Genomic DNA, 16,788 nt, shown 5'->3' on the forward strand with positions numbered 1-16,788 from the left:
CACTGAAAGCTCTAAGTGTGCATCAATGTCCCCCCAGCACCTAGGAGAGTAGTGGTGAGACATTCTTGGACTCAAATACTGGATGGATGGATGGATGGATGGATGGATGGATGGATGGATGGATGGATGGATGGATGGGTGGATGGATGGGTGGATGGATGGATGGATGGATGGATGGATGGATGGATGGGTGGGTGGATGGATGGATGGATGGATGGGTGGGTGGATGGGTGGATGGATGGATGGATGGATGGATGGATGGATGGGTGGGTGGGTGGATGGATGGATGGATGGATGGATGGGTCATCATCTATTCGCTTGCAGTCTATTTCCAAATTACCAAACACTGTCATACCACCACCTAGTTCACCAAGGCCTATGGCCTCCCTGCTGTATGAACAGAACAAACTCTTTAGTCCCCTAATATCTTGGCTGGATTTCTTTTTATTTATTTAAAATTTTATTTCATATTGGAGTATAGTTGATTAACAGTGTTGTGTTAGTTTCAGGTGTACAGCAAAGTGATTCAGTTATACATATACATGTATCTGTTCTTTTTCAAATTCTTTTCCCATTTAGGTTATTACAGAATCCTGAGCAGAGTTCCCTGTGCTGTACAGTAGGTCCTTGTTGATTATCTATTTTATGTATAGTAGTGTGTAGAGTCAATCCCACTTCGATGGATTTCTTCCCTTCCTGCCCCATCCAAATGTCATCATTCAAGGCACAATTCAAATTTGCCATCAACTAACTCAACTTCTTGCCTTTACATCTAAAAAAGAAGTTTCTATCTTTCCCCATCCAACCCTTCTTCTAGTCTTGCCTCTGAAAAAGAGTTGAGGTTCTTACTTTTAAAATGCTAACTCATCTCTCTGTACCTTTGATAACTTTATTTATCTAACATAGGGGCACATATATCTCACCTTCCAGATTACAAATTCCTTGAGGGAAATCAATGTGCTGTGTCTTCTCCACAAGATATTGCTAAGGATGTTATCAATAAACGGTTGCTAAGAAAATTAATCCTCTCTACCTTCCACAGGGAAAACAAATCCCATTAATTATTCCACTTCTCTTTCTTCTCCCTCTTAATTTTTAATCTCTCCACTCCTGGTGATAACTTAGCCTTTAAAATCTGTTGTTTCCCAACCTTAAAAAAAGAAGCTTTTCCTGTATCTTCCAACACCTTCAAATAAAAGTTTACTATTTTTTCCTTGCTACCTTAATGAATTTGACAGAACTACATAAACTTTCTTATCACCCACTCACTCCTTCAGCCTTTTGCAATTATGTTTTTGTCCCTATGATCGAGCTCCTTCCTGAAAGGTCCCAGTAACATCTGAAAGGATAAATCCAAAGGTGTCTTTGTAGGCCTCGCCCTTGACCACAGGATGATGTTGACAGCCCTTTCCTTGGCACGTGAAGCAATGCCCAATCCTGGCCTTTTTCTCTCCTTATTCAACATGTATTTATTGAGACTTTACTGCGTGCTAAGGATGGAGGATACACTTACAAGCCAAAAAACACAGCAGTCCCTGCCCTCGTGGGGAGAGACAATGAAGCCATCAGCAAACATGTAACTATAAACTGGGAAAGTGCTGCAAAGGAAAGTACAGATGCCTCGACCACCGACAGCGTTCTTCTCTGGCCACTCCTCTGTCTGCCTCTGAGCTCCTTTTCTTCCTCTGGCCTCCAGATTGTCCCTCAAGGCTCCATCCTGGGCTCTCCTCTCTGCTTTTCCACAAGGACTCTCTCATCGACAGTCCCATCCTCCCCTTGGGCTTCAAGTGTAACCTCCTGATGCAGGAATCCTAAACCAACCCCCAATGCAGCCCTTCCTATCACACATCTCACATACCCCAAACTCTATAGACCATTATCTCCTTTTTCCACAGCCCACAAACAAACAACTCTCAATCCTAAAAACACACAAATCTTATCGTCCTCCTGAATTCTCTATTGATATTGTCGGCAGCATCCCTCTCCCAACCACAGGCCTAAGACCTGGTCTCATCTTCTCTCCAGTCTCCCAGGGTCCCAGATACGGTCATGGGACCATCCCTTAAAACCACCAATACCTTCCTTCTGCCTCTGTCTGGCATTCAAGGCTCTGGGACCCCGGATCCAACAGATCTTCCAGCCTCACTGCCTACAATCTCCCAATACTTCAGCTCCAGGCAAAGTATTTGTCCCTGACTCTTCTCAGAGCCTTTGCTTACAGCATTCCTTCTACCAGGAGTGCTCTCATTCTGCCCTCAGACACACATCCTCGAATCTATTTCTGTTATCAGTAAATATCAGAGGTGACAGTATCATGCAGCCATTCAGACGGATGGTAAGGCCATGTAGCAAACTGGACGAAATGTTTGTGAGATAATATTATATAACAAAAGCAAGATATAAAATTGTCTGCAAACAGTTTTAATAATTATCCTTATGAAAAAAATGTATAAGGGAATAAATACATCAATATGACAAAAATAGAGTATTAGAGTGGTGGGATTTTGGATGAGTTTTTTTTGTTTTTCTAGATTCTAAATTCCATTTAGTGTGGTTTTTAAAATATATGTATACTTCAAAATAGTTTTAGATTTACAGAAAATTTGAGAAGATAGTATAGAGCATTCCTGCACACCCTACACCGGTTTCCCTTATTACCAACACCATAAATTAGTATCACACTAATAATACCATATCATATCAATAATTTAATGTGGTTTTTAAGCCTTAAAAAAATTACAGTTTGGTAAAACAAAAAAAACAGCATAAATAGAAGAAAATGTCATTTTTTTCATAACTTCTAATTCCAACTTAGCATCCTAATATTTACTGTTTTTCTTATTACCTCGGTTTCCACTTGGCATGGATTCTTGGCTACAAACTGGAATAAATTTTGCTTAACTATCATTTGCCATACATGTGTGCCTGTAGTTAAAGTAGTTGAAATTTTATTGTTTGACAAAGGTTCTGGGAAACATTTTCTATAACATAAAGAACCATGAGGGTGAATGAGACTCTTCACTCCCAATGCAGGGGGCCCGGGTTCGATCCCTGGTTAGGGAACTAGACCCCACATGCATGCTGCAACTAGGAATTCGCATGCCACAACTAAGGAACCCACGAGCCGCAACTAAGGAGCCCACCTGCCACAACTAAGACCCAGAGCAACCAAATAAATATATAAATAAATAAATATTTTTAAAACAAAGAACCATGAAAAAACTTTAAACAGCTGAACCATATCCACATTTAGAATCTAATGCTGTGTACACTGCTTCTCCAGGTCTGGAAGCTCTGCCTGGGGTCTGGTCTCCTCCCCCAACTCCCCTTGGTATATTTCATGTCCAAGAATACCCGGTCTCAGAGCACATGCTTGACGAGTACCAGCTGTAACAAACTGTAGAAGTAGGATAGTTCTAATAGATGGGGTATTGATTTTAAATCACTAAAAGTAAAGGGTCCTTTATGAAATTTTATGACATGTCAGATTTCCATTTTGATGCCAGGATACCACAATGTTTTTCCGTGGCATCATTCAAAAAAGGTGTCTAAAATTGTCTTAAGTGAAGTGGATTTTAGTTTTTAAATTATAAAAATCAATGAAACAGCATATGTTAATATTCTAAAGAATGTATTTTCAACTTGCTTTTAATGTCTGAGCTATAGAAAATGAAGCGTGCGGATGTTTTTGTTTTTGTTTTTTTTAAACATTTCTCCCCTAGTGAGTTTTCTTTGTTCTAACTGCCAAGTTGGTTTCAAAGACTCTTTCTGGATATCTAGCAGTTAGAACAAATCCTATAGATTATGCAAAGAAATAACCAACTGCAGTAGGTAGGTACAGTGCTACTTTTTATAGGAATGTAAGACACCCTGTTTTAAAACAGAACTTAAATTAAAATCTCAAATAGGTTTTTCCCGCTTTTTTTAGTTGATAAATCTTTTTTCATCTTTAAAGACAGTCCACTTGATAAAGCCAGAACTATAACACTGAAATTAGAAAAAATACTGAACAGTGTCCTAATGCATATTCTGTACCTAATCTTAAATGATTTTGGAAAATCCCTAAAACTAAAACAAACAACGTAACATTCTTGTATCTTCAAAGGAGTCTGTTATCGTATTGCAAAAAATGTGGGGAGCAAAACTTTATTAAACAAATTAAGGATTGCAAGAAGGGAAAAATTTATACTTTAGGTTCACTAAAATAGTTCAAATTCAGTTAATGTCAAAGTCAATCATTAGACTGTAATTCCAAGAAAAATGCTGAGTATCAGGATTAATAAATAAGAAAATAATATTCTCAGTGGGCGACTGAAGACCCCCAAATCAAAGTTAAAAGTAGCACCATTGACAATTTTCAAGAGAACCGTGTTTATGATTAAAATTGCTTGTTTTATCAACTACTGTATAACTCTGCTTCACTACAAAAATGATTTGATTGTCCAAGAATATCACTATTAATGATTTATTACTGACTGATGTTTTAAAAGCAAGACTAAACAAAGCTTCAAATTTGTCTTGCTAAAAATTAACTTGGTATCAATATTATAAAGAGAGCAGGACCCAACCGGTCTATCTTGAGGCAAAACATCCTTTTTGAGACATTTAATGTTCTAACTATAGTTTAACAGATGTGAGGTATTGTGCAGTTTTGCTAATGAGCTTTGAGTGAGTGAACAGAGATGGGCTGGAAAGTACAAGTAGTAACTGAAGCACACGGTGACCCAGGGAAGCTTCTGGAAGGATGTACCTCAAAAGGTGAACAATGGAATGTTCACAAGCGATTCTCAACCTTTTGGTACATTTTTGTTGTATCTGAAGTTTAAAATAACAAACAATCTTTTATAATCAGAAAACAATAGATGTATTTTAGAAAACGACAATTAAAATAATATGTTAAACATAATAATATGTTAAAATTTGACATCTGATATCTGAACAAAGTAAAAGTTTTATAAAACATTACAAAAATGTTTTTAAACTACCCAGTTTTGTTGAGGCTTTTAAAAAAAGTTCCTATCCACAGCATACCAACTACACACAAAAGAAAGCAACTCTCCTTTCTACCTCAGTAACACTGATGGTTTTTGGCATATGGATAAATATTTATTTCCAAAAAATGGATTAAAGCTACCCCAGTTACTGAAAGTAACAGAAGCTGTATAGATATGCTACATTACTGGGATGCTTAAAGATCATTTCCAAACTTATTATCTAAAAATCCTGTTCTTTCTTTATTTTTAAAGCTCTAGAAGACAATTCCTAAATAAATTCTAGTTGGATTAGCATGTACTTAAGGGTAAAAATATAACTGAAATTATTCTTACCTGGTGTTGCACATCAGAATTTGTTGGGCAGTTCAAACTAATTGGATCACACTCCTCTGCTAGGGATTAAAAAAAAAAAAAAGATGCAAGCTTGATCAAGAAAGCACATATACTCTGTGGTTGTAAGGCCTAAAATTAAGACTCAGTATTATGTGCTGTTTACATCTGGTAAAACCAGGAGGACCTCGAATGGCCCAGCTGCAAGTCCCCCTCCCTGCTCTGCTCCTGTGGATAAGACCGCCAGCTAAACAACGCTCCTTCTCAAGGGGACCAGGCACAGTCCCTGCTTATCCCTGAGCAGTGGGTTTCAGTTTCCTGCCAGACGACTGAATTATTCAGACAAGTCATCACATCCTTCCCTGGGAACCAGGGGTCACACACCCTCTTGACAGGACAGCGCTTGTCACCCACAGCCCGTTTGTTCACTCTGTTCCCAAGTGCAACCCCCATGCGACCCTGCATGGGGTGTAGCGTCCTCCCTCCCCAGGCTGTGAATATCCGTGACTCACAAGCTACTGTCAATCTCATCTGCCCAGTGTCAGGTGTCCTGTGTGTGGCCATCCCCATAACCCCAGGGCAGGATCCCTCCCTCACCAACAGGGTGAACAGGAGGTAGTCCAAACACGTTCCCCTCTGATAACCTTACAACAGATTCCACGGTGTTCACTGTTTGACAGTTCACTAAATCTCTCAGAGAGCAGAGTGGGATTATACTTGTCTTGATAGCTCACCCTCCTAAAAGTCAAACCGAAACCACTTCAGTTCTATGGTTAAAGTGGGGATTGCCAGTGAAAGTCAAAGGAACATGATAGGCATGTGAAATGTCTAACACCTTTCGGAATTAACTGGTAGGAAGGAAATTCCACCCTTAGGTTGTCTTACATATGTGTTAACTTCACAGTTCCCAACTTGTGGTGAAGATTGTACAAATGCATTAAAAACTGATTTTGTTCCATCAGATTTTAATCTTTAACCACAGAATTCAACATCGAACTCTAACCTTGAAAATCGCCAGTAATATATTATGTTATGAAAGAAATGTTTAGTGGCATGTAAAATTTTAGAGTTAGTAAAGCCCTTAATAGAGAATCATTTAATTCAAGGTTCAAAAGTTAGGGCTGAGTGACAGATTGATTAATTCATCTATTTATTTTTACATTTCTTAACATTCATTGACCTATTATAGGCTGGGCTGATAGATTTATTCATATAAGGGGCTATATTTATTGCTGCCTACACAATTCTGACTAAAGGTCATTTTTTCCTTAACATTATTATCTGCAAAATTTAAACTAAAAGCACGGTCTTTTATTAAGATTCCATATGGTATCTTTTTAAGCTGGAGCAGTAGAGATCTTACCTAGCCTTCTGTTTCTCAAAACAGTCCCAGCTCTCTTGCACCAGAATCACCCGGGCTGCCTGTTAACAATGCAGATTCCTGGGCTCCACTCCAGACCTTCTGAATTGGAATCTCAGGGACCCCAGAAATCTGACACCTAACAAGCACCCCACAGAATTCGGATGCACGCTAATTTTTCACAGCAAAAAGTAACAGACATGTGACTTCAGTCATACTAATTCTCACAATGGCCGGTGTCATAATTGTTCACCCAGCATTTTTGGACAAGTGGGGCTTTTTATTTCCCAACGCAATGTTAGCTTGAAATTAAAAAGCAACTTTTCTTACATGGTCCCCCAAGCACGCCTGTGGTTGTACCCCTCTCCCACCCCTCTACCCTCCATAAAAGAAAACACTTTCTCAGAATGGCCACCTTTGTATGTGTGTCGTAATTGGGGGAGGGGTTGGTTTGCTAAAACAGGAGACTGTCAGCATCATGGCTGGGTGGAAGGCAGTGAACTTGTGGAACGAGCGGGACCAGGTCGTGGTAACTCGTGCGGGAAGGAGGGGTTTTTAAGTTTCATGTTACAACAAGGAAACCTATTAGCGAGATACTGTCAGTCAATCGGCAAGATGAGAAATCGTCTAAAATACAACACCATTGGCCTGCTAGTTTTCAGGCAGACATTTTTACGTAGGAATTATTTTGGTGATCTCCTGAGTACTTGTTTATTTTCTCCCTTTTCAAACTGAACTACTACTTCTCCATTTAGTTAACGAATTATTGCAAATATCATCCATGCTTAAGTTCAAATTTCTCAAAATAATTAACAATAAAATCAGTCTACTTCTCTTTAACTTTACATCCGCTATTTAATTTTTTTTGAACAATGCAAGGGCAGTAATGCCAGAGAAGACGAAGATGATAAAATCTTGATTGCTTTATGAGGTAGTTATGTGCAATTTCCCCTCACTAGGAATAGTGCCTCAAAAATCAGAATTCTTTTTCCAAAGACATTTTTCTCTCAAAATATGAAGAGTCACATTCCCTTCAGAACCCTCAAGCCAGCAGTTTCTACGAGATACAGGAATTCTGTGATATAAAATAAACCCCAATCTTAAATTAGTCCTGAGTTTGGTGCCTACAGATTCTCACAGAGCACCTATCATAACAGAAGCCTGACAGAATGAATCTCCCGAAATCTCTAAAATCAGGGGAGGCAGAAGCTACACATTTGTTCCCGACAAGAAAACAGGTATAATAACACGTTTCACCTCAAAAACGTGCTGATTATCGAAATCACACTAGATTCCCACAGTTGGTTTATGGTAAAAGCACATTATTCAGAACCACTCTAGTGTGGACCATGTTAAGGGACTATGTTGTACTGTCCAGGGGAAAAGCAGGAATATACTAGAATTATAATGAAGATTTTGTGAAACATGCTAATTTTCTTAAGAAAATACATTTTGAGGACTTTTTCAATCATATGGAAATGGTTCAAGCTAATTACAAACGACTCCTCTATTAAATATAGTAGCCCCCCTAGAATTCACTTGTGTCAGAGTCTGAATTGTTCTTAATATAATTAGATTACATTTACTTTTTTAAAAAATAAATTTATTTATTTATTTTTATTTTTGGCTGCGATGGGTCTTCGTTGCTGCGCATGGGCTTTCTCTAGTTGCGGCGAGCGGGGGCTACTCTTCATTGCGGTGCACGGGCTTCTCATTGTGGTGGCTTCTCTTGTTGCGGAGCACGGGCTCTAGGCACGAGGGCTTCAGTAGTTGTGGAGCGCAGGCTCAGTAGTTGTGGCTCATGGGCTCTAGAGCACAGGCTCAGTAGTTATGGCATACGGGCTTAGTTGCTCCGCGGCATGTGGGATCTTCCCGGACCAGGGCTCGAACCCATGTCCCCTGCACTGGCAGGTGGATTCTTAACCACTGCGCCACCAGGGAAGCCCTACATTTACTTTTAAGCTGTAAATTAGTCTCTTCACTAGTTATATACGGGCTTTGTTTCCCTAAAAACAACTTCAATGAGAAAATTACCATAAGCATTTAACGATGATATCGGCTCCATTATGGTATGTTTGAAAAAAATACTGCAGACATTAAATTGTTATTAAATGCAAATGTTGGCTATTACATAGAAGACGATGTATTTCTTGGAGATAAGAAATTATGTGCTTAATAACACTTCGCCGCCCCCCCTCATGAATAAGGACAGAGGAAAGATCTGGAGTTACTTGTCAACTCACCACCATTTTAATTAAGGTTTTGTAAAACTCAAATTCTAGGAGAAACCCAACGGTACGGTTACTGTATTATCAGGCTGCTAAGCAACAATCTTTCCCTCTTAAAACAGGAAATTATGTTCAAGAGTGATAGAAAAGGTCTTCGGATAGTTGCGGCAGCCAAGTCTACCTAAAACGGTGGTTCCACTCTTGCCTCTCCGCTACGAAAGCTTGCAACAGTCCTCTACCCTGACTGCTCACAATTCTTTTGCCAGATTTCCCTCCACCCCTGTCGGATGCTCGTTGGGAGTCAGGTGCTGTTCCAGGCTTGTTTCATTCAATTCTCACAAGCCCCCTGGGAGGTCGGTGTAATACTGTCCTCTCTGCACTGCAGACTGGACACTGGGACCCTGAGCCATGAGGTCACCTGCTGAGTCCTCTCAGAGTTGGCGGTCTGGCTGTAGCTCGGGTCTCTCCTACATGTCTCCTACATGTGGCACGCCACATTCTTGAAGCTTCTTAGGCAGGCTCTCAAAGGGAGGTCTGTGTCCCACCCACTCAGGTTTGCATTAAAAACACAGGTTTCTGGGCCTGACCCCAGACCCACCACATCATGATTTTGGAGTAGCGGGGCCCAGAATCTGCATTTTAAACTAGCTCCCCAGGTAATTCTTCACTGCACCCTAAAAATCCAAGGAACACGGCCCAAGACGGCCTCCGATTCGTCCTGGTGGCCTGGCTTGCACCTTCCACTTTCTTGCTGAATTAAGCACTCACAGCTTGGGGAATTCAGGACACTGAGAAGTCATTCATGGAGAGGGGAAAGGGCAAAGTGTGCTTGGGAGAAGCCTCCCCTAGTACAGCCAGGATTTGGGCTCAAACCTGGCCTTCAGCCTCGTTTCCCTACACCACTGCCGCTCCTGGGACGTGCACAGGAGGCAAAAGGAAAGAAACTCTAATGATGTCATTTCAGGGAGCAGGAAGAAGAGTCTGGTGAGTAGAGAATGAGGGAGGGGGACCTGGCAGAACTACAGACTTAACCACAGGTGGGCCCTGCCAGGGAGCTCCCAACCCCGCAGCCCAGTAACCCCGTAATACCCATCACCACAGGGGCTGCTGGGGAACCCCACAGCAGGCTGTGCTGGGAAGTCCTCCTCTCCAGGAAGCCGGGGGGCCCCTGCCATCTCTGAAGCTGCTCAGGTCTGATTGTTCCCCACCCCTCCTCTCTGGCCGGTCAGCAGAGCACAAGGTGAACGCTCCAGTGTGATAAGCGGCAGCTCGGCCTCCATACTGGATACAGCCTTGCAGGCTGCCCCAGGGGAAATTAGGAAAGGCTCAGGCCTTTATGGTCTGCACCACGCCTGACACATTAGCCTGTGGATCATAAAAGCAAGCTCTTTTTGCTTTGGGGACTGCCAGCATCCCTTGCCCCTTGTCTGGTAACAGAACCCTCTTTCCTGTGGTTTGAGTAGAACTGACTCCTCCAACCTCGAGGCTCAGACCTGGTCACCCCTCCATCCTCTGACGACAGCAACTGATACAGCGATGGCCACATGACCAAACTGCTCCTTTCACGATGTGCTCCTAAAATTGTGCCATGTGTGCTGGGGAAAAGGCTCCCTCTTGCCCCGGCATCTTTAGCTGCACCAAGTAAAGCTGGAGGTGTCAGAGACTATCTTTCCCACCACGTGGGGAAAGCCTGCTCGAGTATGCAGCCAACATAGAAGACAGAGCCATGGGGCGGGGGAGTGGGGGACTAAGCCTGAGACATCATTTAAATGCTTGGATTTAGCAGCACCCAGAGACTCTAAGCCACCAAGTCCCCCCCCCCCTCATTTTAAACTACTTTGAGCTACATTTCTGACACTTGCAACCCACAGTCCTGGCTTTCTTCATTTTATGCATGTTAAAAACACCATAGGAATTTGATGTATAATTTGCTATAAAATAATTTCTACCTTTTAATAAGAAAATTCATACCAGAGAAGGTCAAATCATGCACTAAATTATCAGTATGTTTCTATTTTACAATTTTAAAAAATGAAAAATTACTTTGACTAGTGCTTTGTTCAAGATATGAAAGTAATCACAAGTTTAAATTGTTACATTAGCTGTACATACCTTTAGGGAGTCCTGTGTCTTGAATGGGATATTTGTCTGACTGTAGAAACCAACAAAAGAGGAGTGTTACTTTTAAACACCGTAGTCAATTATAAGATCAAAGTGAAGAGAAAGCTTTGTCTTGGGAAAGTCATGATTTTAATTTAAATCCTTGCAAGTTTTTAGCCTTGGATTTATCAATACGCCTGACCCATTGCTTGTTTTCATTCTCAATTTTACAGAAATGAAACCAAGGTGGATGAGAAGTTAATGTTGGAACATGAAACAGAAGAAGCCTTCAGCTCTGACCACTAACCCATACTTCCTCTCTTTTCTGCAGTGCTCTTCTATTTCCTGCAGCTCAAAATTGAGGGACATTTCTGTTAGTGAATTATGGGGACAGACCCATCTCTTCTCACCATTTCTGTGACATTCATTCGGGCCAATACGCATGTGTTCTGGGCAGTACTCACAATTGGAGAGCTCTGTCACGGGTTGACTAGGACAGGAGTCAAAAGGTAACTATCCCATTAATTGCACGAAGATCTACGAGTTAGTTACCCATTATGCACAATTATGCACAATTCCCCAATGCTTTAGTTGAGGGCAGTACTGTTGCAGGGAATTCAAAATAGCAAATGCTCTTACAATCACATTATTTCTTTGTTGGTACTGACAAATATGCAGGTATCTAAGCTTCTGGAAGCTTCTACTGCAGATTATACAATGTAGTCATTTTCTAAAGACTTCCATGAGAGGAGTGGGGATGCACCCAATCTCCCTAGCCTGTCCTCTGACCCAGGCTCAGTTCTCACCATCATCTGCATCTGGGTCTTTGGGTCCACAGTCCTCCAGCCTGAAAAAAAAAAAAGCTGTACCTCCCAACTCTCCTGTAAGTCTCATCACTATATTCCTTGGACAGAGGAGGAAAAGAAACAAATGTGGAACCAGGGATTCTGTTTTAAACGCCTTTCCTTGGAGTTTCTTTGGAGCTAGGCAGTAAAGTTTCAGAACCTTCTAGAAGCCTCCAACCCCTTTCCACAAAAGAAATCAATCAATCATCTTTACGGTATCAGTTCAACCATTGAAGGGGCTGGAGTCTAAGGTCAGACACACTGGTGGTCAAGCGTGTCTACATGACTGAGCCCCAATAACACTCTGGACCCCAAGGGCGGGGTGAGCTTCCCTGGTTGTCAATACTCTGTGTGTATCATCACACATCGTTACTGAGACAAGTAAACAGTGTCCACACAACGTCACTGACAGAGGGTAGCTGAAAGCTCCATGCTTGCAACTCTCCTGGGCCCTGTCCTATGCCCCACTTCCTCTGGCTGACTTTAATCTGAATACTTTTGCTGTAATAAACCACAATCCTGAGTGAAAAAAGAAATCAATCAATCACTCAATCATCAATCACAGAGAACTTAAAAATCAAATACTTTTCCCCCAGATTAAATCCTTCTCCATACTCTGCTCCCCAGAGCATGGAAAACACATCTGTACTATACTGCTTATCAGGCTCTTTTCAAAGTATTTGTCTATTTCCTCAGACAGACTGTGAGTGTTTCAAGAGAAGGGACCATGATCTTTGCATCCCCAGATTTTGACTCTGTTCAGACTACATGAACGAACAAGTGCAGGTTTCCTGGAGAGACTGACAGTTGAGATGGGCCTAGAGAACGCCCAGGACTCAGATGACCAAGAGAAAGGAGCATGGTGATTGCAGATGGTGGGCACGGAGGAGCAAGGCCAGGTGGTTGGAAGACGGGCCAGCCTGTAGGAGAGATGCATGCTGGAGGTGGAAAAGGAAGACAGGGTTGGACATGAAATAATGGAGCCAGTTTCCATGGAAGACCCTGGAAAGGAAGCGAAGGGATTTAGGAAGGGTGCCGTTCTAGGATCGCGGGAAGCTTGGCTCATTTAACACTGCTGCCTGCTTCGTGCCCCACTCTGCATATGGGAAGACGGTCGGCACAGCCTCGCAGGAAGTCAGGCAAGCAAGTAATTCCCACACAATGCGATAAAAAGTAGGGACTATGGATAAGGCAGCACCCGAAGGCCCCAAGGCCGAGAAGCCTTCCCAGATAACACTTGAGCTGCGTGGCACGAGGCACAGGAGTTCAGTATGTGAGGAAGCAGGGAGGGACCAGCACTCTGGGTATCCCAGGACGCGGGGAGGGCGTGGGGCACTTGAGGAGCAGCAAACAGCTACACACAACTGGCTCATCAGGGGGATGCTGAGACACGGTCACGGAGGACCTCATCTGCCATGTCAAGGACCATGTATTCAATCCTGGAAGGAATGTTATAGTTGAAATGTGTCCCCTCCAAAAATACCTCGAAGTCCTAACCCCTAGTACCTCAGACTGCGACCTCATTGGAAACAGGGTCACTGTAGATAGAATTACTTAAGGTGAGGTCATACTGGTGTAGGGTACGCCCTTAATCCAACAGGACAGAGGTCCTTGTAAGAGGAGAAGAGATAACAAGACACAGACACACAGGGAGAAGACGGCCACGTGCCACCAAAGGGAGAGAACGGAGCGAAGCAGCTACAAGCCAGGGGACACCAAGAACTGCCGACGACCATCAGAAGCCAGAAGAGGGGATTCCCTGGTGGCGCAGTGGTTGAGAATCTGCCTGCCAATGCAGGGGACAAGGGTTTGAGCCCTGGTCCGGGAAGATCCCACATGCCGCGAAGCAACTAAGCCCATGCGCCACAACTACTGAGCCTGCGCTCTAGGGCCCATGAGCCACAACTACTGAGCCTACGTGCCACAACTACTGAAGCCCGTGTGCCTAGAGCCCGTGCTCTGCAACAAGAGAAGCCACCACAACGAGAAGCCCGCGCACCGCAACAAAGAGTAGCCCCCGCTCGCCACAAGTAGAGAAACCCCACGCGAAGCAACAAAGACCCAACACAGCCAAAAATAAATTTTAAAAATTAAAAGAAAAAAAAGTGGTAACAGAGGTAAATCAACACTGTATGCCCATCTGACACATGGGCAGCCCGCCTTTACTTTAAGGTTGTCCTATTTTTTCTTTCAATCTCAAGTTAGATATTTTGATTTCTGAAGAACTGGTAATTAAAAATAGATAGTATTAAAAGTAGACAAGCAGATAAAGACCTCATGTAACCTAAGAAGACCACTTCTGATATGTGCAAAATGAGAACACAGTCTAACACCATTTTTAACCTGGAGAAACCCCAAGTTTATTATGTCACAGAGAAATATCATGAAAAAGAAATTTATCTTGGAAAACCTTATTTTAGGGTTTCAAATTTCGTGTAAGTACTAAGTAATAAAAAATATAAAGAAATAATAAAGGGGAAAAAGGAAAAACAGGAGTCATCACCATTAATGTAAAAGTTGTAACCTACCATATTAAGGGATATAGTGCTAGGGTCTGTGTCTTCCACTGGCTCCTTTGTCAAATGATCTGTAAAGAGAACAAATGGAGAGCATTTTCTTTAACTTAGAAGCACAGTGTGTCCTTTGATAACTGTCTTCATATAGACACAAGCTACCCCAATCAGTTTGGAGAAAAGCTTACTTTCAGTCATTAGTGGAGACAAAATAAGAAAGAATGAGTTCAGGCTGCATCAAGAAAGTGATTATGACTAATAAACTACATTAAAAAAATATTTTGGAACAGTTTACTTACAGATATCTACAAATACTCAGAGATACAAATAACTACAAATTAGGTGAATGTGATATTAATGACTCTTTTGCATATTGGATTTTGAGACAGGCTGGGACCTGGGACCCTTTACTGGAGCGCTTGCACCTGGACAAACATCTCCTCAAGCAACAGAGTACAAAGAAGCTATAAAAGACTAAAAATAACTGCATGCAAGTGCCGTTGGGCAAATTATGAACAACATACAGAAAATACAAAAAGGGCACAAACCAACCGCCATTTCTGAGGTGCCGGGAGCAAAAGCAGGGTACTGCAAGTGACCCCTGCACACAGCACCACCAAGGGGGTGGGCAGGCCACCTAAGCCACACCTCAGGCCCGACCCACCAATCCGCTCCCACCCTCACCCCATTTAAGGGACCAGCTCACCGCGCCCCCCTAGGACAGCAAGCAAGGGCACCTGTTTCTTGTTTTTACCCCTCATGCTGCAGCACGAGTCCCAATAAAGCATTGCCTGAGTTTCTCGTCTGGTCTCTTATCAATTTCTATTGATTAAAGAGTCCAAGGACCCAGGTCGGCAACAATCTGATTATAACTTTGAGCAAGAAAATTAGGAAAAAAAGCTCCCCCTTTCCAAGACACTTTACGAAACATCTGCCAGAAAACTATCTTGCTTGATAACCACATCTGTCTGAATGGGATCCTCGGTATTTTGTGCAGTCACTACACGACCTGCAAAACCCTAAGTGGCCAGCCTTGGGCCAGTCAAGACTCATCGTTCATTTTTCTCCCAAATCTTCACTAAGTACATACTGTGGCCCAGGCCCTAGGTCCTGGGAATGCCTTGGGGGATCCAAACAAACAAAACAGGACAACTTATGGAGATCATTTGTTTGTTCTCCCTAGATGTTTCCCATCCGAGAATGTGTCCAGACTTCTCACGTTTCTCTCCGCGCAGGTGTTGACAATGCCCGAAGGAGAAGCAGTGTGAAGGGAACATCTCTTTGTTTTATGACAGGCTACAGTCACTGGAGAGATTAAAGGAGGTGGCCCAGAGGAGCAGGGGCAAAAGGAGAGAGTTTTTGCCAGTGTCCCCCCATGGAGCAGGGGACAGACACTGCAGCTCCACGAGCGGGGACTGTGCGGTGGTCCTTAGCAGAGCCCAGAGGTGGCAAGACCACATCAGGGAATGCACGGAGGGGGCTAACCCCTGGGTCCCAGGGTTCCCAGCCCCACAGAGAAACCAACCTGTGATTTGGGTCTGCAAGAGAAACACAGGGCTCCTGGACCTCAAGAGTCTTCTCAGGCTTGGATAACAAGGACATCAAGCCCACCCGGATGCACTAAAAATTCAAGGCCCCTCCTTTTCCAAGCACCACATGATCCTCTTAGATTCCTATATGACCCTAAGGAAGGGGCCAGGCCCCAGTTTGGACTGAAATGGAATTTCCTGCCAGCCCAGTAGATTACAGACTCAGACCTGGATTTAAGTCAATGTAAAGAACAATAAGAACAAGTTGTGTTGCTAACTCCACCCTGAGTTTACAGAACTCCTGCTGCCCAAGGAAAAGGCAATTATCATACAGAGCACTTGGTGTTAAGACAGTAGAAATGCAGAAGGATATGGAAACACAGGAGGAACACAAGCCCAGCCCGGGGTGTCTGGTGGGGAGTGAAGAGTGGGTAGAGAGGAGCCCATAGAGGAGATGACACTTGAGTCCAGAAGGATGAGTTGAAGCTGCCAGGAGAAGTCAGGGAGGGAAAAGCATTCTAGGCAGAGGGAACAGCATAGGCGAAGGCCTAGAGATGAAAAAGAACGGGACACGTGAGCATACTTCAAATAGGTCCAGCCGGACACCTGCATTCGGTTTTCCAGTTTTTCCTTTCTATCCTTGTCATGTCTAGCTCCTGGCTGGGGAGCGGGTAGTAGAAGCCACCGTGAGTAGCCTCCAGTCCTTTCTTTCCCTCCTATCACAGCCTAGTCTCAACCACTTCATTTTCACCAAAGTGTATCTGGATGATAAAACTTTTTTTCTGGCCACGCGGCCTTGTGGGATCTTAGTTCCCCAACCAGGGATCGGACCTGGGCCTTCAGCAGTGAGAGAGTGTTGTCCTAACCACTGGACCACCACGGCATTCCC

The 16,788-nt window shown here is 43.0% G+C and overlaps 1 protein-coding gene across 5 annotated transcripts in view; it reads right to left on the reverse strand.

The window, feature by feature from the left end:
• EDARADD (EDAR associated via death domain) overlaps positions 1 to 16,788 on the reverse strand; it is a 59,665-nt gene that overhangs the window by 34,549 nt on the left and 8,328 nt on the right. For 3 of the 5 annotated variants that reach the window (XM_082407732.1, XM_082407731.1, XM_082407734.1), the window contains exons 2-4: positions 14,386 to 14,444; positions 11,025 to 11,064; positions 5,328 to 5,386 (exon numbers count right to left, since the gene is read on the reverse strand). In XM_082407732.1, the coding sequence (XP_082263858.1) occupies positions 5,328 to 5,386; positions 11,025 to 11,064; positions 14,386 to 14,444 (158 nt within the window). The remainder of the gene's footprint in view (positions 1 to 5,327; positions 5,387 to 11,024; positions 11,065 to 14,385; positions 14,445 to 16,788) is intronic. The other 2 variants (XM_082407733.1, XM_082407735.1) reach the window with 1 other exon arrangement.

This window comes from Balaenoptera borealis (assembly GCF_965194805.1).
Source record: "Balaenoptera borealis genome assembly, chromosome: 10".
In the NCBI taxonomy this organism is placed as follows: Eukaryota; Metazoa; Chordata; class Mammalia; order Artiodactyla; family Balaenopteridae; genus Balaenoptera; species Balaenoptera borealis.